The 22,498-nt window shown below is 33.6% G+C and overlaps 1 protein-coding gene across 2 annotated transcripts; it reads left to right on the top strand.

The window, feature by feature from the left end:
* The first annotated feature begins 5,331 nt into the window (after window positions 1-5,331).
* Window positions 5,332-22,213, top strand: LOC145693063 (uncharacterized). 2 transcript variants are annotated; one of them, XM_081768735.1, is made up of 5 exons: window positions 5,332-5,350; window positions 12,177-12,248; window positions 14,404-14,847; window positions 16,419-16,881; window positions 21,899-22,213. In XM_081768735.1, coding segments are annotated over exons 1-5 (987 nt in total). In that variant the 5' UTR covers window positions 5,332-5,349; the 3' UTR covers window positions 21,906-22,213. The 2 variants fall into 2 exon arrangements, with proteins under 2 accessions (XP_081624861.1, XP_081624860.1); XM_081768734.1 differs by lacking the exon at window positions 5,332-5,350 and adding an exon at window positions 9,263-9,377 and having other exon boundaries at window positions 21,899-22,208.
* Window positions 22,214-22,498: the final 285 nt, after the last annotated feature.

Here is a 22,498-nt window from a genome sequence, read left to right as displayed (position 1 = left end):
AGATATGGGTATTAGAAATGACAGTCGTTAGTACGAGTAGGAACGTAACTTAAAGTTTAAATTCCATCCAATGCCTCTAGTCTTAGAGCCATTTCTTCATATTGCAACAATGGAATCTTCTCGCCGATGAAGTTAAGAGTTTCAGTTTTTCGGGATTGTCATAAACAACAAGAATATTTCCATAGTGAAGATGATATAACATCTGTATAAATGCTGACGGTGTGTTGCAGAAACTGAATATTGTTTGTTACAAACCAGACGAGTTTAGACTGTTTATAGAAACATCCAAAACAAGCCTTAAAGTTGTTCTATAACATAATAGTTATTCACTTAAAACCTTCTATCTCTGTTGAATATGCAGTCCTATCCTAGGTAAAGAAAGTTATGCCATGCTGAAAAGTGTTCTAAGGTGTATAAGCTACAATAAGCTTATTATGGCTGATACACGGAGATTTCAGTAATTCCGATTTCCTTGGTTTGCAAGGAGGGCTACAAAGTGGGATAGTCGCGCAAGACACCAGCATTACAAGCAGGAGTAGCCATGATCATCAACTTCTTTTTTTTATGCCTGACACACACAAAAAGTTGCATATAAACCTTTAGTATATCCTATCAAAATGGTACTCCTACCATTGCACATAAAGGTGGGGCTCATAAAGGCATTCGTAAAGGCTGTGTCAGAATTTCCCACGTGTAAGTTCAGAGAAGACCAGACAATAGATGTTCATTGGTTCACAAGTACGCCAGCTTTGGAGAGACCAATAGTTTGATTCAATTCTTACTTTGATGAGCAACACGCTTGGCATTGTTTTCAGAATGTTACGACATTGTTCTTGGGGAACAAAAAAGCTGACAATTATAGGACCTTGTGGAAGAATACATACTTGCTTACGAGGAGCTTCAATGGAACATATACTCAAGATGCACTTCCTACATTCCTATTTAGATGTCTTTTCTAGTAATTATGGTGCGTTTATTTACGAAAACAAGGAACGATTCTATATAAAGGAAACTGGAATAATACTAACAGATTACTGCTGGATGCTTTCACAGAGACTCACTGAACGTTTCCTACAAGAGAGGGGTGATAAGACGACACCTATAAATCTGATAAGTTTGTCCAATTTTATTCCTACTATTTGGACATCCTATTGTGACATATGATACATATGGGTACATGTCGGAAACCTGAACTAGAAGAAACTTTTTAGTATGATTTTCGTGTTAAGCGCCCAAAAACCTACGAAGAACAACTACTATGGTCTGTAAAAAAATCATTGTTGAACAGTGATATTTGTACTCATTAGGATATATAAGTTATATAAATTCTAATCTTACTCATGAATATTGATTTAACCTAATCGCTTCTATGTTAGCTTTATCGAAATCGAGAAGCCTAAACAGTTCCTAGCAACCCAAATTCTAGGGGCCACCTTATTTTATTAAATTATTGCCCAAAAATGAGTTTACACAAAGCCTCCGTAAATGACATTTTCCATTGTTGACAAAATAACTGCAGAAAAATATTTCTTGCGCGCTAAATCGTAAAAGGCGTATTTACTATATTCCATAGCATTTTGTAAAGTCATGATCTATATTTTCTAATTCGGAATGGAAAACTGATTCCTGGTTATGGATGAAGTACCATACATCTTTTTCTCGCATCTGAAAAAAAAAAATGCCCATAATTTCGTAAAGTTTGTTGAGTCATTGTAAATATAAACTTTAGACATTCTTCAGAAATATCTACATGCACATGAAAATGTAGCCTTGACTAAATCGGATTCTTTAGTATGAAAACGGGCTTTCATCAAATTTAATGAAATTGTTAGAGCGAGTTTGCAACTTAAAGCTTATAATTGCACAAACTTACTTCGCATTAAATTTAGGTGACACAGAAATGAGGTTTTTTCAGACGTCACTATTTTTTTTTTTTTTAAGTTAAGACCTAAAATCGCTAAATATCTTTCTTGTATCCAATTATGCTTTCCCAGCAAATAACTAACGATCATGCTACTAAATTCTCCCTCTTGGATACACCTCATATTGTATTTTTATATTAATTTGAGGACGCTGAATCCAAACATGTGCATCCATGGGGTGTTAGAAAAATGATCTGAAATTTGGGATATAAATAAATATAATTATCCTAACTTAGAGGTAATTTTTTCGTGGGCAGATATGTTTGTAAATAGTTGCATTGGATTCAGGACCCTCAAATCAGAAAAAAAAAATGTACCTCAGAAAAGTACCTCAAATCAGAAAGAAATGTATTCAAGCATGGGCACTTTTTATATTAGTAGCATGATCGTAGTTCTTTCATGAAAACCATTAGATAATTATAATTCATGGTTATGTGGCTACCATACGCGATTTCAGTACGGTAGAGGAGGCACGGTTTCACGGTGGTAGAGCATGCGTGGAGCCCTGGTTCGATCCTTGACCAGTAAGTTTGTAGTAGCCAAAATCGTGTTCGTGGATTTTCTCGGGTTACTCCGGTTTCCTCCCACATTCTTACCACACTAAGTCTTCCATCATCAATGACTTGCCTTAATCATAGCCTTTCTTAGCCTAAAGAGCATAATCACGGGACGTTAAACTGAAAGATTTCATTTCATTTCATTTCAGAACGGTAGACCTGAGATTGATTCCCAGTTAGAGCTCACGTGGTTCGGATCCTATGTTAAACTACGTTCACGTTTCATGTACCCTTGGTATTGGAAAAGGACGTTAACGTATCATACAAAGTGATAATGATTAGCCATTGTAGCAATTTTGAAAAAAAAAAAGAAAATAATTAAGGCATATTCAAAATAAGTTTTGTACAGATTCTCCTAAATTAGTTCCCCAAATTTCTCATGGCTGAAGCTTTGTGCATAATTCTAGACTACGCGGGAGAAACACTGTAAGTAGAAATTGGCCAAAATGAGGTAAGTCAAAATTGGAGATCTATGTTTCATGCTCCACCTCCGGTTAACTTGGTATAAGTCAGTTTTAAACGTGAGTTGAATAGTCGCATCTTGGTACTGTTAGTATAAGTGATTCATACTTAGGTTAGGTACTAATACTTGGTAAAATAAAAAAAAAATACCTCCTGAAAACCTTGTTTTTTGACTTGTACTCTTTCTCCTACGCAGTCTAGAATTATTCTTTTCCCGAAGAAAGAAAAAAAATGAAAACCAATGAGATTCATTATAATGAATCAGCCTGGAAGCGAACTTGACAGTATATGGATCTGGAAAACTGCAGAGGCCAAGGGCACCCATCACGGGGGACAAGGTGGGGCGCTCGTCCCTCCTAGAGGAAATTGTACTTCAGAATATCGAAAACCCAATAGAATTTTAGTTACAGCAAAATTTGAAATTATATTTGAAACTTCGCTTATACTTGCCCCCCCCCTGGAAACCACAACATGGGCGCCCTTGGCAGAGGCTCAAATTTTATGGTCAGTAGCGTCATTTCAGAATTTGCCAAGTGGAGGGGGGCAATATTATGCACCAAAATAAGAGTGTCATATTTTTTTTATCAGTGTATTATTATAGAATTCCCTAAAATTCCTCAAATAACCCTGGTTTTAGTATTTAATATTCCATATATTATAGTAGCCTCAAGAAATGTTAAGATGGAATGAGTCTTCTATTTTCCCTTGGCAATACAGGCCTGTGCCGAATATTACAAGATAATACTAAGAATAAAAACATTGCTGAGATCATTTATTAGCTAAACTTACTATACATTACTTCTTTTATATTTATTCTCATGGTACAAGTAATTTGAGCTAATTGAACAATAGATGGCAGTGAAATCAACAATTCCTGTTTTACTTCAAGTTTCCCATCATCATGAAGTTTCTATTACCATTATTTTTTTTTATTCGCATGGTACAACTAATACAATTTTTCAACAATAGATGGCAGTGAAATCAATAATTTCTAAGTTTTATTTGAAGTTCCATTATCATTGTGAAGTACGAAACAAGCATAATTAATATTTACGGTACAAATGGCAAAATATTGACAGAAGCAAATTTAAAAGAAGGATGACAACTCTGTCACACAGTACGCGGGGTAGTCATACTATTAGGGGTATTCATTTTCTACCCTAATATATTCGTCAGGCTAGAAATTCGCTGTACTTGTGGTTTTTCGTATCGTAAAACTATAGGTTAGAAACACATACCTCTAAAAAAAAAAAAAAAAAAATCAAACACGTGCCTTGTTTTCACTAACATCTGCAACGTGGTAAACGAATTAGCAAGCAAAGAGTATAGTTTCTAATGTGCTGTTGCGTGTACACAGAAGACGAAGAACAGTGCCAAATTTCAGGACTATGTTGGAAATTCTTACTTTCTTGGCAGGCAAGAACTGTATTTCTTCCTTTTAATGATTGTTATCGTAAACTCAAATCGCAATAATATGAAAAGATTTCCTTTGGAAAGCGTGCATGTATAGGTAATCCTACGTTGTTTTCTTTCGACTATGCATTTGCTGCTAATTTCGCCATAGTATTTCGCTATTTTACAATCTGGCGAATTTCAGTTCTTACAGGTGATCTTTAACACCCAACTTGTTCACAATGCATATGGACAAAATAGTGGTAGACATTATAGTGTATTTAATCTAAATAGTTTCTGGTAACGTAGTTTAAGTAAATCTTTCTTTTAAATAGTCAGGTGTCCAATGAAAAGATGAATATGAAGAACAACGAATTAGTTAATGTTAATGACTTATTCTAGATCTGTTTGGTGCCAGCTACAAATAATTAATAATTTATAATAAGTAATTAGTGGAATAAAGCGAGCAGTAGGAAAAACTTTAAAAAAAAGAAAGAAATTTAACCCACATTTCGTAGTAACTGTGTAAAATGATACTTGAATTCCAGAGGTGAAAACGTGGGTTAATTTCCCAATTAGTTTAAAGAGGACTGCAGCAAAAGTTTAGTAAAAGCATGTTGATTGTGCACAATGTGTTATAACGGTGACACATTTGCTTCCGATCAGGGAGAGACTACCGGTACTAAAAATGGTACAAAAGCTAACCATTTTTGTTTTGCCTGTTTTTCGTAAGCGAAAAGAGATAATGAAGTGTAAATTACAACAATCAATCAACAATTACAACATGCTTTTACTAAACTGGAAGAAGACTTCTCTCAATGCCGTCACTCTCTTATTCTCCTGACAGATATTTTGGGAACCCATTATGTCCAGAACTTGAGCATACCCAAGCCATTCTGAATTATGCTACCGACGAGTTCCAAAGAAGTGCCCAGAAACTCTGACACAAGTTTTGCTGAGAAGGTAAAAACTGAGAAAGCGGGGTGCAGCCAGAAATCAGACTATAATATGTATATAGTGAGTTTACTATACACTTTAAAAACTATATAAATAGTAGCTTAAATTATTTTTGTCACGCAAAAACTGGGGTAGCTTAGGCCCTCCGGCCCCGAGCTATATCCACCACTGGCTGAAATGCTGCAATTAGGGATGCACGCGAGACGAGAGTGAAAATTTTACGCGAGACGAGACTAAACCATGCGAGACGAGACGCTAGACGAGACTCGCTTAAGTCTCGCACGAGAAGTCTCGCGAGACTTCTCGCAGTCTCGCAACATTTATGAATTACATTCAATTGTATATTTAGTGATTTTACATTTATTGAGTTTTCTAAGTTCAGCGTTAATGCCTCCAGGAACAAAAAAATGATTGGGGCAATAGACATTTTATGAGATATATTATTATTCAAGGTCGATTTTCAGAATTAAAGCCTTCTTTAATTTCTTAAAAAAAAAAAAGTTTTGTAAATTGGAAATTTATTACAGCATTGATTTAGGACTTTATTTTGCGACACAAACACATATACGCGGGCGCGCACGAATACATGAATTTCTGTTTTTGGCCTGAAAAGCGAATAAGACTCCCTATTGCTGCGAAATGTGATATTTCTGTTGTTTCTGACTTTTTCACATTACTACTAGCGATTAATTTTGGAGGATGGCGGGGAAATCCCCTCTCGTCAAAGTTTATCCCCGGCCCGGCTCGCAGAAATAACATGATATTTTTACATGGAATAAGTATTTTCTTTCTATATATTTGTCAAAAACATCTCCATCTAGTTCGGAAGTTTAATTCTAACACTGGTTTGGTAGGATGGCCCTATAGGTTTGGTGGGAGATGGTAGGAATGGCCCTATATCTGTCAGTATTTTTATTTTCTAGATCTGGCAACACTATATAAGTTGAAAGCGAAAGTTGATAAAATGCGATAATGCAACATTGCTACAAGCGCGAACGAACCGAAAGAATTGGGTCATATTGTGTTGTGAGGAGTTCTTTTGTTGTCTACAAGCGCTTTTGGTGGTATAAAAACATCTTTATAATGGAAAATCACCCTTCAAGGAAACGACCAAAACGTGTAAATGTTGATAGTGGCGACGATATTTTAGAAGAACCAAATATTGCGGGAGACCTCTAAGCTGGAAAACAATGTTGGATCCAGCAACAATTTATGCTGGTTTTGCTGTAAATTATGCTATTAATTTGACGAAAATTAATGGTCCAGCAATCAAATTCCAGCACAGCTTTCTTTTAATTTGGAGCGGAGTGGACACAAGTTCGGATACCATGTTGAACTCTAGGTTCCGTCTCCTTAGGATGTTATGAACATTCATCCCATGGAAAGCAATGGCAAACCACCATGGATTCACCTTGCCAAGGGACTTTTAGGTCAAATACCTGCCTTCGGACAGAATATCACACCATCATTCATTAACAGCCATAGAATAACACCTTGCAAAATTTTGACCCAAAATATATGCGAGACTGCGAGACGATGCGAGAAAATCTCGCGCGAGACGCGAGATGATACTCAAAATTTTATGCGAGACGCGAGACGAGACTTCACATTTGTGATACGAGACGCGACGCGAGACGAGACGAGACTTTTCCATTTCTCGTCTCGTCTCGTCTCGCGTGCATCCCTAGCTGCAATTTTCAAGAATAATGTCACAAATTGCATCCATGATTTCGGGAAGAGTCATTGCTTTTAATCATCCTGGATGTAAAGCATAATTTGTTGAGAAATCGCCACGTTTATACTAAGCCACTTACTTCTTCACCACTGTATATAATGGAGGACAGTCCCGTGGTGTTTCACTGATTTCCTAATTAATTTACTTCGGTGACTTTCCTTGGTGGAACAAATATGTTATAACAGTTAGTGTCTGGATCTTCGTGAAATTCGTTGCTTGGGCACACGTAATCACTTCCTAGGCCTGAGAAACAATAAGAATTTCATTATTAATATGAAAAGTTGTATTTGTACATACAGAGACATATTTTTCTAAACTACGGTTTCATTTTTCTTCCTAGTACCTACACTCCTTCTGGATTGGACTAGAACATTTTCAGCAACTCCTCGTAAATTCTCTCTCTCTCTTTCTTTATCTCTCTCTCTCTCTCTCTCTCTCTCTCTCTCTATATATATATATATATATATATATATATATATATATATATATATATATATATATTACTTTCGCGTATGCTACGAGTAACACATTCGTGTAGTACTATATGCTATGTATCTCTCTCTCTCTCTTTATATATATATATATATATATATATATATATATATATATATATATATATATAAAGAGAGAGAGAGATACATAGCATATAGTACTAGACGAATGTGTTACTCGTAGCATACGCGAAAGTAATTCAATTTATGTTTAGGTTTCAAAAGTTTCATTGAAAAATATTTCATATGCAGACGTTACTTATTTGTTAGTTACAAATATTACCTGAAATAAGTTTAATTTATAATCATATAGGTCTAATATAAAAACAGCAACGAAATTACACAATGTAATGTAAAATAAGTCAAACGTAATAAATATGTCATATTTGGTATGGCAAATAGCCGCCCCCTGAAAATGTATCTGCCCCTCCTTTGCCCCCCTAAGAACTTAAAGCTGGCGTCGTCACTGAATATAATGCTCAAGAAATACAAGCTTCAGGTACGTTAACGGTCTGTCCTTTCACAAACTAAAGTACAAACTAAAATAAGAAAACTTCCCCACCCTCACTCTCCCTTGCTGGAGGACATTGTTACGCCTCCTTATTTGACTTGTGATTGTTGCAGATCTGGTCTTATCAGTCCAGTCGTTGAAGCATGTCTTATCTTTTGCATTTTCTTTACTAAAGAAAAGATGTTTAAGATGTGGTGGTGATTCGAGTTAATGGCCAGTAAATTTATTGTCGAAAGCTGAAGTGCAAGAAAAGACGTTAAGACCTATGAAAATCTTTTTAAAAAAGACCAATAAGCAAAAAACGCCCAAAAAGGCCAAAAAAAAAAGACAAATAAAATCTACCATTTTCTGGCCAACAATGATCCAAAATGAACATATATTATGTTAAGCTCGTCTTCGGAAACTCGTAAGAAAGAGGATTTTTCCTCAACTTCCGGGCCCTAATTATCACATATCTACGCAAATGACAAAATTTCAGTTTACTTCCCACAGTAATTTTCAGGAGGATGAAGAAAACAGCTGAGAAACATAAGAGAATTACTATGAAATAATTTGTAAGATGAAGGAAGTACAAAAGCCGAGAATCCTGTGAAAATCCACGAACACGATTGTTTTCTTTACCATAAACTGTCATGTTCTAGGAAACGTGTAGAGCACAATCAAAATTTGTAACTTGTTTTCTTATTAACCAAAATTTTTATTTTTTAACATCCATCTAAACGAAATTAATCAATTTATTATTGTAAATATTTAATTATTGTTATTGTATACTTAAATTAATAGGATTATTATTTTTGCACTTTAGACAAAAATCATTTCTTGCTCACGTGTATTTTCATAACGTTTGTGCTTCTCAGTTTCAAGTAAAGCAAATTCAATTATAAATCTAAAGTTATAAAAGTAAAGAATATAAGCTGTATTTAATCACATGTATCACGACTGTTTCACTTCTTTACCATGCACGGAAAAATTGTCAATAAATCGTTGTTAATATTATAATCCCCCATTTCCCATTCACTTATTAGGGATATGGTACAGACAAATGATATATCATAGATCTTAAATTAGAAAAGAATTGTTTATGTTATCAGTGTTTAAGAAATATCTGATTTATTAGTATGAAATAATATCGAACAATATACAGACGAGAACTAATCTTATTGACCTGATGCATTTTTATCAGTTATGTCACATGATTTAAGATTAGACTAAGTTAGTCATGATTTAAAAAAAAATATTACCCAATATCGTATATAAATATGCTATTGTATATATTTTCAATTGCATTAGCAATACTTACCTGTTAGACACATTTACTGAAATTCGTATTGGTGCCTACAGAACTCATAAGTATGTTTCCATTTTGGTATTATTAGATATTTTTTTGTGGAAGAGAAAGAAAGAATGTCTGAACTAGTGAGTGAATATGTCTGTTTGTGTGTGAGTGTATGTGTATGAATTTAATGTATAATGTGAGCTCCTTCGTGGCTAAGCGGTTAGCGTACGCGCCTTTGGTCCGGAGATCCGGGTTTGCTTCCCGGCAGAAGTTCATGTGATTCGGATTCCACCTTAATAAGCAGATTCACATCTCATATAGCCTTGACGTTAAACTCAAAACCACTTCACCTTAATTTATAATGTACAACTCGTGGCTCTTTACTAGTCTTTCCACCTTTTCTTTATTTTTTTTAATTGTTGAGAGTTTTTTTCTAAACAAAGAATCTAAAGCACTTAGAAGATTAGCAAAAGTGACCCTCTCTTATTTCTATGAAAGTAATTATAGAGTCTTATTCCTTTGGAAGTAATTATGAATATATTTTTTTTACTTGACAAACTATCCACAGCGCTGTTGAGATTAGCTAGTTAAGAGAATACTAATTTGTCTGGGGAACAAATAAAACTTAAATTACGTTACTTTCAAATCGACAAATCTGAAGATTTAAATATTTTCTATTTTCAAATATTCACTTATCTTTCTAAAGTGTTTGAGTGGGAAATTTCTAACTTCAATTTTCAAGTTGAGTACATCGTTAAAAAAAAAAAAAAAAATGTCCTTGCCATGGTGTACATTATGAGTCTGCTACTTGTTTCTTATCATATAAATCGTATCTATTTTGCGTTTCGTATTCCACTTATAATTGAAGAACTCAAAATGAAGTTCAAATTGTTCGCAGTGTTAGTGGATAGTGATGACAACGTTAGTCGGCAACAATTTATCAATCGTGGTTTTGGGAGTTATTTATGTCCAAAACTAATAGGAAGCAGGAGTCGATGCAGTTAATGTGAATTAAGAATTTCGATGTAACATGGTCCATAAACATTTTACATTATATAGAATTTTACAAAAATATGTCAAAATATTTTGCGAACGGATTCCTCACATCAAAATAAGAAAGAAAAAAAAATATATGGACTTGTAGTTAAAAGTGGATGGTTTCGGAGCTGTAGGGTGCCGAAAACGTGAAATAAGTGAACTTTAAAAGGCTACTATGAAGCCTATCGTAGTCGAGTGAAGGCGTCACTGACGAACTGGTATGTGAACTATCAAAATATCCATGTTTAAGAATGCTACATTCTTACACACCAATTTTTAGAGGTAGGTGGAGAGTGATCAAGTAGCCTCTCTGTAAAGATTGTGCAAGTACCGGAGGTTCTGAAAGATGGATATTTGGATAGTTCACATACTAGTTCCTCAGTGTTGTCTTCACCCAACAACGATCGGTCCTATAGTAGTAGAACTATGGACCTTTAAAGTTCATTTTTTCACGTTTTCAGCACTCTATAACTACAAAACTATGCACTTCCGACCACAGGTCCACATGGACTTTTTTTTTTTTTTTTGTTATTTTGATGTGAGAAATCTATTCCCAAAATATTAGGACAAATTTTTGTAACACCATGTGTATATTATGTTCTTTGATAGAAATGACACAATAGTTCAAATGTAAATGTTAATGTCGCTGTACCAATGGAAGCTTCATGGGGCATATTGAAGTATTTTATTATATTAATAATGATGACTCTATGAGGAAATCGATCATTAATATAATACGCGTAAATTATAACGTTAATATGCCTGTAAAGCTTCCATCTCCACAGCTGCATTAGCGTATCTGTCGTTTACATTGAACTATTGTGCTACTTTTTTTCCGAAAAGCTTTATACATCAGAGAGCTTTATAGCTTTATATAATCATAGGCTATATGGTGCATAAAGCTTTTTGTAAAAGAAAAAAAAGCACAATAATTTAATGTAAACAGATACGCTAATGTAACTGTATCGATGGAAGCTTCACAGGCATATTAAAATTATAATTTACAGGCATTATATTAATAATCGATTTTCTCAAGGAGTTTGTCTTTATTAATATAATAAATTACTTCAATATGTTCCATGAAGTCTCCAATGGTACATGAAGCAACATTCACCTTTCTGTTGTTTACAGCAAGTTTAAGAAGGCACAAGATATATAATGAAAAGTTTTTACGGCCCATGTTAATACAAACTCTTAATTCATAAAAGGTTAGCCGTATATTGACCAAATATGGTTCTACCTTCATTACCTCTATCCAAGATATGATGTGATTTCCTCTAGCGAATCTGTACAGCTGCATTAACGTATTTGTCGTTTACATTGAACTATTGTGCTACTTTTTTCCGAAAAGCTGTATAAATCAGAACTTTACGGCTTTATATAATTATATCTGGTGTATAAAGCTTTTTGAAAAAAAAAGTAGCACAATAGTTTAATGTAAACGACAGATACGCTACTGCGGGTATTATATTAATAATTGATTTTCTTCACAACGAACCTTTCACTCATATTGTATATTGTAAATGGGTTAAAACTCTGAGGTCGCTTCTAGCGACCATTAACATAATTCAATTTAAGCTAATTTTTCTCATGGGTTACTTTGGTATGATATGGGACCATTTTAGTGGGTAAAATAAATTTAAAAAAACTTGTAAGTCGAGAAATAAGGACCATCCTAACATATATATTGCAAAAAACAATAGTCTGTTGTCCTTAATAGAACTTTTATATAGGCCACACGAACTTAGGACATAATCAATTAGAAAGTACCATGATGCAGTTGCCTGTTTTAATGCATGATAACAATGTTCATTTTTGTTCTTTTTGTTTTCCAGTGTTGAAATTCACAATACTACTGTTACTGAGCTCTGCTTCGTACACGTTTGCTGATGTTGACCCCAAATACTGTAAGTAGAAATATGCTTATTATTAATCAATAAAATTAAGTGTACATGATAAAAATACACTAATTGTTAATGAATATAATCAGTTGAACATTGTAGAAATATATTATCATTAACCAATAAAATCAATTGTACATTGTAGAAATATATTATCATTAACCAATAAAATCAATTGTACATCGTAAAAAATATACTTATTGTCAATCAATAAAATCAGTTGTGTATCGTAGTAAAATAAACAGAAAAGAATATTTAGAGAAAGCACATGGCCGGATACCAATATTTTAATATGATCTCGTAATATGAACACCTTAGGGATATTATGAAAGATAAATAACTTTTATTATCCGAATTAACATCTCAATAAGAAGACATTTCTAAGCGTAACTATAGTTTAAACCACATTATAATCAGTTTCTATTGTGGCTATTGTTAGAAAATTCAATCAGAAAGTTATAAAGTTTGAAAGAAAATCCATGGTCACATTAATTTTGATACTTAAAACTTCCTGCATGTTCACTTTCCATTTATGCTTGAAGTAAATGTATGAAATATTTATTCAATACGCAGAGTAAAGTTATAAGTGTACAAAAAATGAAATGTTACCCAAAAATATGAATCAGGTGTTGTTGTACGTGTTTGTCGTAAACATATCTGGAGAAAGTTCAAATAAACAACACAAAATCTGTCGAAACGAAAGAAATAAAAATTTTACTTAACTCTCAAAAAAATATAAGACATTATCAACAATAAAATTGTACCTTTAAACGTAAAAGTTTTTTTTTTTTTTTTTTAAATTACGTATGTATAAGCCTATATGTAAAGTTTTTGGTAAAGTTGTGATTTTTTTAAGTATCAAATACGTAGTATTTATAAACTGGTTTCATGTCATAATATTGGAAACATGAAGTCCTGGTTCCCTACTTATTTACTGGACTGGAGTAAATAAGCAAACCTGATTCTTCTTGGATGTGTGGCATATTCATTTCAATACACAATGCCAAAATTTTTCTAAAAACGGTTGTAGAAATTCTGGCTTTTAAAGAGAGACATGTGGCTTTTTAAAAAGCAAAACTTTACACCCAAAGACAGAAGGATTCCAATCGGAAAATGTAAAGACAGTGAAAAATACATATGGTGTGCGTTCGAATTCACCCTTTTCCTTATAATTAAATTCATGATTAGGATGAGGATTTTTAGGTGTGTACTTTTTCTTTTAGAGCAAAAAGTAACCAAGGTGTTAAGTAATTTTCCAGCACATTACCCTACCCCTTTTCGGTTCTTTTTTTCGAATTCAGTTCGTTTTCCTCGTTTCCACCCTTTTATCTTGTTTTATTGCTAGTTTTCAAAATTGTATTCCAAATTTTCGACTCATCATTGATTGACTGTGCTATTTCTTGTGGGAGAATTTTAACAAGATCAAGTAGTAAGTGGTTCCTCTGGATCCAAACGATGCAGGTGAAATGTCCAAGGAGCACGAACTTATTCAGTCTAAAAGAAACTCATAATTTCAGACAGAACTTTTCTTTATCTACTGTTACAAACATGTGACTTCAATCAGAAACTTGGAACAATAATGTTTCGAAAGAATACAATATCCGTGAAGCAACAGTCAAATGGTTTTTCGAAAGAAAAGCTTATGGTATAATCTTGAGAATAATCTTGGCGAATTTGTAATATCTATTTCGGAGTTTAGTATACCTTTCAGCACTGAGACTGTATGAAATGTGGACTTACAGCTGAACACGGGATACAAACCACATGAGCGCTTACCGCATTTCCTGATTACAAAGACTGGTACGGTAACTAAATAGTCACTAAGGAATTCACAATATCTACAAGCTTACTATTCAGAGAATACCGAATTTGCCTTTCTCGATTCCAAATTATGGCAAGAAAATTTTATTTTCCAAATACAAACCTGCTTACATTTAACAACTTAGCGATTTTCCCCAATTAGATAAAAGACCAGTTATCAAAATAATTAAGGCAAAAATCAACTTTTTGTTGTTTTTCCCCCATCCTTATTTTTGCACTTTTTCCTTTCCCTTTTTCATTTAATAATCCCCGCTAAAAATCCTAAACCTAGTAATAATAGGTATGCTATATTCGGAGCCATTCCAATTTTCTGACCATTTGTATTATTTACTTATTGCAGCTGTATGTGCTGATCATACTATTGGCTATGGTTACACAGCGTTCTACGATCTTCCACATCAAGCTAATGAGATAATGGAATTTAGTGTCAGGGCAGCTTCAGATGCCTTGATCGTGCTTACTAATAATGAAGATTTAACTCTACCTTACTACGAAATCGCCATTGGAACCTACGGCAATACGATGAGCGCTATCAGAAACGTACAACATGGAGCTGATTTAATTAGAGTTAGTACCCCAAATATATTAAATGCTAATATGTTCAATACCTTCTGGTTGAGATACGCATCTGGATATATCCAAGTTGGCTACGGTACATTCGCTGGAGGATCATCCAGTATATTTCTCACCTTCTACATCGGCTCATTCACTTTTAACAGAGTTGGATTCTCCTCCAATGTGGGCACTACAGCAGATTGGTTTATCCATTTAGCCAATGGAACAAGTAAGTAAAATTTTTTACTACCAATCATATTTTACTTTAATACTTTATTATATAGATTGTATAACTAGAAATTTTGACAATACTTTTTATATAAAAGATTATATGAAAAACTAGATTTAGGTATTTGAGGAAAAGTTGCATGTGTGTTTTCAAATTTTAAGATTTGATTTCTATAATGCTTTCATTGTGTTTAACAGTGCTATTAAAGGTCTAGTAGCGTAAATCGCAAAATCCACCTATTATTTATTTCGGAAAACAACAGACAAATGCATAGTTATAGTTTTCTATCATTGTATGATAATATATTTTAAAATACACACATAATAATTCGATAGCAAAAATACATGTTTTCCACTTTAAAATGCATATAACACGATATACATCTCATTTATTTAGAATAAAATTATGTCTATAAATATAGGAAATAATACATTTGAACCTTTTTGAAAAATACATAATCACTAATATAGATGAATAACTAACGACCGAAAAAACAGTGTATTTAAAGCCTATCTAGCATATAAGCGTATGCCATTATATCATGATTTACAACCACAGTCCATGCGGCGCTCTTATTTATATGTAAAGTAATTGCTTTACTGGTGCTATTTATATTCGGTTCAGTAAATTGTGATATGCTGAGCAAGCCTGTATCCAGGGGCATCTAGGGGGGCGCCCCCCAAATTTTGACTGGTCCCCTAAAATTTTCACGGAAGGCTTGCAAGTGAACTATAATATGGTTGGATTTAACCCCCCAAATTTCAGCCCCCCTACATTTTTGGACTGGCTACCGACCTGATGCTGAGTAGAATAAAAATTAATATCTATCCTATCTTTCCTTTTATCTTCTGTAAAGTATAATGTTCTGATACTATTATTAGATTAGTTTCCATTATATAAATTACTAGCATCTAGATTACTTTGATTACGTTAGTAATTATGTTGTTGCATCTTCAATTGGTATACATTTTTTTTTTCATTTTGCAAAAAGTATGATTTAACAGAGACATTGAACATCAAAATAACAAATAAATGTAATACTGTCAAATCAAATATCCAGCTTCAGGAGTGTACTAGAAGACCTAAGAAATGTTCTTCAAAAACTAATTTCTGTTAATCTGATTTTAAAAGGAAAGTCTTAATGAAAATTCTGTTTAGATTTTACAGCAAGATTATGTTTGGCTCCTGTTCAGTGTCTCTTTTCCACTTGTAATTCTTCTTCGATAATTTATTTAAGTAACTCCATAGTTAATACTTCAAAGCATACTCTTATTAACAATGTTGTACTATTACATAAATTTAGAACCAATAATAAAAATGAAGATAATAAAGTTAGTTTATTGAGTCATTGTACTAACTGAAGTTTGGGATCCAGTCATATTGCTCCACTAACGTTTTCCCCCATCACTCAGTTATCTGTCCAGATTAGTTCGCATCATTCAACGTATCTTCGCACTCAAACAGCAATAACGTTTAGTTTGAGTATTTTTGGATACTCTATTAATTAACGTAAATTGAAATTTATTGTGGTTTAAACAATATCAAGATGTATTTTTTTCTCTTAATTGCAGCTGATGGTTTCACCACTATAGACTATCAGTATACTCATTACACATTTGCCCCTGGACCTGCAGTGGGACGTGCTCATTTACAGTTCGGTGTTCGTACCCAATCTGATGCGATGGTCTTACTTGCAACTCATGCAAATCCAGGTCTGAATGAGCCCGTGTATGAAATTCTTATTGGATACACAAATTATGGCTCTCAAACCATGCATATCAGTCTTCGAAAACTACGACAAGTTGGAAATGAACTAGGACCTCCTGTCGAAGTTCCAGGGATAATCACAAATGTCGCATTCACTTGTTTCTGGCTTGATGTGACATCGACTGGTCTTGTAACATTAGGTATGGAAGGGTCTGCAATACCTATCTTTACATACCAGGACAACAGTGCTGATGTCCTCCCCACGGTTTATGCATATTCCAGCGATGGTTTTATTGAGGCTGATTGGCGTACGCCATGTGGTTGTGCGTAAGTATTCAGTTATGTGCTTATTTGTCTTACCCTGTAGTATAAGCGATTATGTAGTCGATCGATTTATTCGTTTTTCACTTTTAAGCTATTGTATGGGTGAATAAGGTCTTGAAATGATTAAAAATTAATAATCCAAGCTTCAACGGATTTACAAGTTTCATTACTGTTTAATGACAGAGAAGAGATTTTGGAAGTCTATTCTTCATTCTTGTCTGTAGCCTTTCCTTTATGTATGCATAGCTCCCTCCTCGCTGTCTAGTGGCTAGCACCTCCTCCGTTGGTGCACAGGTTCGGATTCCACCATAAATTGTATTTTCACATCTTATGTTGCCTCGGCGCTGAAAGGAATGTTAAACTACAACCACTCACACCCGTAGGTGCATAACTCTGCCAAACCACTATTGAAAGAATCAGTACTAAATTTTAAGCTTAAGATTTTAAGATGATTCTTCAACTTTTTTTCTTTCTGCTTCCTTATATTTTCGACTAAAGGTAGTTCACCAGAACAAAAGAAGTAAAGACAAGCTTTTGGTTCACTGCAATATAGGGTTGCAACGATTTTGTACAAGATTCATATAACAAATTACCATTGAAAATCTTACAATATGGCATGAATTGTATGAAAATGGAGAAAGGCTGAAGGTAAAATTAATTTGTTTTCACATTTTTTTTTTAAATTCCCAAAATAATGTTAAAACAAATTGTGTTCGTTTTTCATAATCCGTTAATAATCTTACCATATGGTAATGTTACTCACTTCTCTTGAAATATTTCTGACAGGATATTAAGTCGAATATAGTACCGTCAAATGGGGTGAATAGAAACACATTTTTGGCTATATGAGAATATAAGTCTGGTAATGTTAAAGATTTCGCGTATCAGATTATTCCAAAAGAAAGGTCTTAATATGCTAATGAATTTCAGTAAACGTCATATTAATTTATCAACTCCACTTTTCTTCACCTTGATTTTTCTTAATGTTTCTATTCACCCCTACCCATGGGGTGAATAGAAACAATTACTTTATTTTCATTGTTGTTTCTTTTATACTATTGGAAAGGTAAAAAAGAAACAGCGTATTTGTTGAAACGAACTATTTATTTGAAACCTGCAAGATATTAGTTCAATAGGACCAGTATTACATAAGTTACAAACTTATAAAACAATACAATGCACATTATAGGTATAAACGACCATATAGTTTTGATGATATTTGAATAAGATTTAAACCACTGAAATCATCAGGGAAACTGATCATGAGTTGAGTTGATTTTGAGGTTTACGTCCCGTTCAGCAGCGAGGCTATATGAGACGTGGACCTACTGATTAACGTAGAATCAGAACTACATGAGCTCCCGCCGGGAATCGAACCCGGGTCTCCCACGCCAAAGGCGCGTACGCTAACCGCTTAGCCACGAAGGGGCCCGAAAGTTATCATATACTTAAAGCGTGCTGACTAACTCCTAATAAAACCCAACAGTTTCGTTCTGAAAATTTCATTGTTTATGTGCCCTCTTATAAAACACTCCCACATATGCATCATGTTCGCATTTTCGCACTTGGGTGCTGAATAGTCTCATCGAGTTTTAGCTTCTCATTTTACCACAGCAAAATCACCAGCTTTAGAAAACCATCATCCAGTTCGTGATCGTCTGGAATGTTGTCTTCTGGAGTGTTGTCTTTCTCCTCTTCCGACAATACAAATGTAGGTTGAGTTTCGTTGTGATTTGATGAAAATGTATCATTTTCAGAAAACAAACCAAAACTCTTACCAGAAACATTTATTCGTACTCTCTTCTTCCCTTATTTAATTGTTTCATCTTCTCTCATGCGCCTGAGAAGATCCATAAGGGAACGGTTTACAGTCTGAGATGACTTTTGCTGTTCTGTTTCTTCTCGTTCATTGTCTTTTTTTGGCAACATCCTCAGTATTTGGTCTCGACAAAGGGGAAAAATTCCACACTTTTCAAATCCAGCCCTGATATTTTCCTCCTTCAGTTTCACACTTTTTTTTTTTCAGAAGACTTGGAAATTTGTTCTTAGAGATGGTTGATACATTCCTATCAGGTCCTTTTTTCTGCTCCTCAAGAATTTTCCACTCCTTGAGGAATTTCAAGAATTTCCCAAGAAGTGTTTCTATTCACCCCACTAATTAAAAATCATAACAATAACCCAGTAAAGTTAAATTTTGATTAAAAATAATTTACAAAAGGAAAACTTTTACTATGAACGTCAGTAAACGAAACAACAAACTACAAAATAGGCATATGTTCAAATGCAACCAATATGAAAATGTCATACTTACCAAGAAAGTTTAAGGAGCGCTAAAATACCGTGTAAGATTTCAGTAACACATTAATGCTACTGCAGTCTACCTCAGTGTTCCCAACTCACTAAAACATTTTGTCTCTGCCCTGGACACTTTAGCCGTATAAGACTATGTTAAGAAATTTCAGTTTTCTTGATTAATTTATCGCCCAGATAAATCCAAAACTAATCTGGGAGTTTTGTTTCTATTCACCCCCATGTTTCTATTCACCCCATTTGACGGTACGTCATAAACAAAAAGTCAGTCTGAATGTAATAAACATTTCCAGTTGAGTACGAATATTAGTTCGTTAAATCAAAACCTTTTATGGATTGAAATATTATGACGTCACAGTCTTTCCGTTGCCATAATGATCGCCATTTTCTTCTCTAAACAATGTGGGCTAAGAACTTAAATGCAAAGTGGAAATAATGTTTTGTTACTATTCGGATTGCAAACATTAGAGTAAAATAAATATCGGTATTTGTTTGTTTGCTTGCTTTTAAGACTTCCAATGAATGAAACTAAGAAAAATACACAAAAGAATAAATAAAATAATACATTAAATATTATTACGTATACGACAAGAATTGAAAGTAAAATGCGAGAATTCGAATGTCTTGTGAAATTTTGCATCTGATGTTATGTTCTGTGTATTTTGTATTTGTATATTTGTACTTTCTTTATCGTCGGATATTAAATTTAAATAATCCTAGAAAATTTTGATTCAATATTATCGGTATAACATATAATACTGTAAACGTGGGTAGAATTACCGTTTAATAGTTGTTTAAAATCTGTGCTCAACCATTTATAATTAGATGGTTTCTTGGAAAATATAAGGAAAGCTTCGATGCATATTGTTCTGGTGCCCAGATAAAATTTTTCGGAACGCGGCATTGTCACGTAGATTGTAGATGTGTGTTTATCACTCTCATTCTTAAATTTAAACATGCAATTGCCAAGAAATCGATAGCTCTAGTAATAATAATAATAAAAAAGAAAATGTCATACTTTGCCGGTACTGTTATGTTGTGAGGATAGTGCCATTAGCAGACGTGGTAATGACTACGCACGGGTTACTTGATATGACATTGATCTGCTATGAAACGAATTATTATCATTAATTTCATGTCCCTTCGAAATGTTTTAGAGAAAATATGTTTTCACCGCAAAGCTAAGGACTCAATATCCTTTTATTATACCAGGCCCGTATCAAGGGGGGCCGGCCCCCCTAAATTTTTGCTGGCCCCCTAAAATTTTTATAGTAGGCTTGCAAAAGAACTATAATATGGTGATGAACTATCATATGGTTGGATCGGCCCCCCTAACTTCAACCGACCCCCCTACATTTTTGGGCTGGCTACGGGCTTGTATTATACCATGTAATTGTTGTGATGGCAGGCCGCGATGTCTCAGTGGTAGAGCGATCATTCCTAGTGCGCGGAGTCTCTGGTTCGATCTCAGCTAGCACCAAGTGGGTTTCTTGATGGACAAACACAGGGTGCTTGGGTTTTATCGAGGCTCTCTAGTTTTTTCATTCCATTTCATTCATTCTCATCATCCCCGTCTCCTTTGGCCTAGACAACATAAGCGTGGGGGCTTAAAAGACTAAGAGTTCAAAAAGAGTAGTTGTAATATAAGAGTCCCGCATTATTCGATCTGAAAGTATCCCTTATTTATAAAAAATACAGGAACCACACAAATATAACTATAAGATTAGTTTTTTTTTTTTTTTGTAACGAAATACAATGGTGTATCCATATTGTACAGGGTGAGTGTAAGAAACGTAAATGCGCCAATAAAATAAATATTATCTTGAAAGTAGATAAATATTGATTCGTCCTCTTAAAAAATCGGGGTCTATATTTATACGTTGTACTGACAATTCGTCAATCTCACTTTACAGAGTTTATATTGTGTATAATTAATTATGTAACTTCTACCTATTATGACAGTTGTAGAAAGAAGTTTCTTAGATTGAAAATTACTAGATTTTACTTCGCTTTCTTTGAAAATTACTAGATTTTACTTGCAAATTATCCAAATAGTGGCCACCATGTTATCAATCTGTACATATTTCCACCAACTTAATTTTGATATCAAAATATTATGTAACTATGAATCATTTTAAAGCCACTGTTCTTGATTATATTACATTTCACTTCACATCTTTCACTTCACGTGGTTGTATAGGGGAAAAAGCATTGCAATCACCAATGCTAAAGGAGACGAAGTGACCCTAACGCTAGTTCAGTCTATTTCTTTCGTTTTAATTTCCTATATAATGTTTTGGAATCAAATCTCTCTTCTCACACGAGAGATTTATTAGTCATTTTATGTATGGAATTTTCAACATGTTCAAAGGATAGGATACAAACAGTATGTAGAGTTTCATTCCACGTACGTAGGATCTTTCTTAAGTATACTAACATAGTATTAGCATGAAATAGACCTAATGATGAAATTTTGAGAAGTGTTCTGTTTAAGAAAGAGAGCAATTAGATCGCACATTACTTAAAAACCTTTTCTCGTTATTATTAAGTTTATATTAACAGTATGTTGACTACCAACTGAGTCTTGTATCAAAAACCTACATTTAAATTACTTTAACATTATTATTATCATCATAGAATAACAACGTTAGTTCTAATTTAAATTTCCATATATTGTATTATTGTATAGAAATGTCATTTCTTCTTTCAGAAACTAAAAGCTCACGATTGTAGCTTTATGGAATACACTGGCTGATAATATTTGGAACCAATAATCGATGAAAGAGAGAGAAATCTGCTCCACGAACATAGTAGACTACCCAAATTCAAAAACAACATTCAGTTGAGTTATTACAATCAAATTAAAACATTAAAACCTTCAGAAAAAAAGCTAAAGATATTACTGTAATCTCTTTTAATGTAAATATTTATTTATTTATTACCAATTATTTATGTCCCAAAATAAAAATTATGCAAAACAAACAACGTATTTCATTTAGTGTTGTAACATTAACTTTACATCAATCAACACAAGTTTTAAAGAAATGTTCAATTTAAACAGTCTTCATTACTTATTTTAAGATGTGTGTTAAAAAAAACTTTAATCCATCTGTGTATAAATATATTGCTAGTACATTAGAAGTAGATTATCATAACTTTTAGAAGCATGTGTGTAACTTAGGAGTATGTGCATAACTTTTAGAAGCATGTGTGTAACTGTTAGAAGTATGTACATAACTTTTAGAGCATATATGTAACTGTTGGAGTATTTGCATAACTTTTAGGAACATGTGTGTAACTGCTAGGAATA

This window comes from Thermobia domestica, chromosome 8 (genome assembly GCF_964235325.1).
Source record: "Thermobia domestica chromosome 8, izTheDome1.hap1.1, whole genome shotgun sequence".
Lineage (NCBI taxonomy): Eukaryota > Metazoa > Arthropoda > Insecta > Zygentoma > Lepismatidae > Thermobia > Thermobia domestica.
The sequence above is the reverse complement of the archived record's forward strand: the minus strand, read 5'-3'. Positions and strand labels throughout refer to the sequence as shown.

Excerpts from the sequence above, each read along its gene's own strand:
- LOC145693063 (XM_081768735.1), top strand. Across the intron at positions 12,249-14,403 it reads TGATGTTGACCCCAAATACT|CTGTATGTGCTGATCATACT; the intron begins GTAAGTAGAAAT and ends TACTTATTGCAG. Across the intron at positions 14,848-16,418 it reads CCATTTAGCCAATGGAACAA|CTGATGGTTTCACCACTATA; the intron begins GTAAGTAAAATT and ends TCTTAATTGCAG.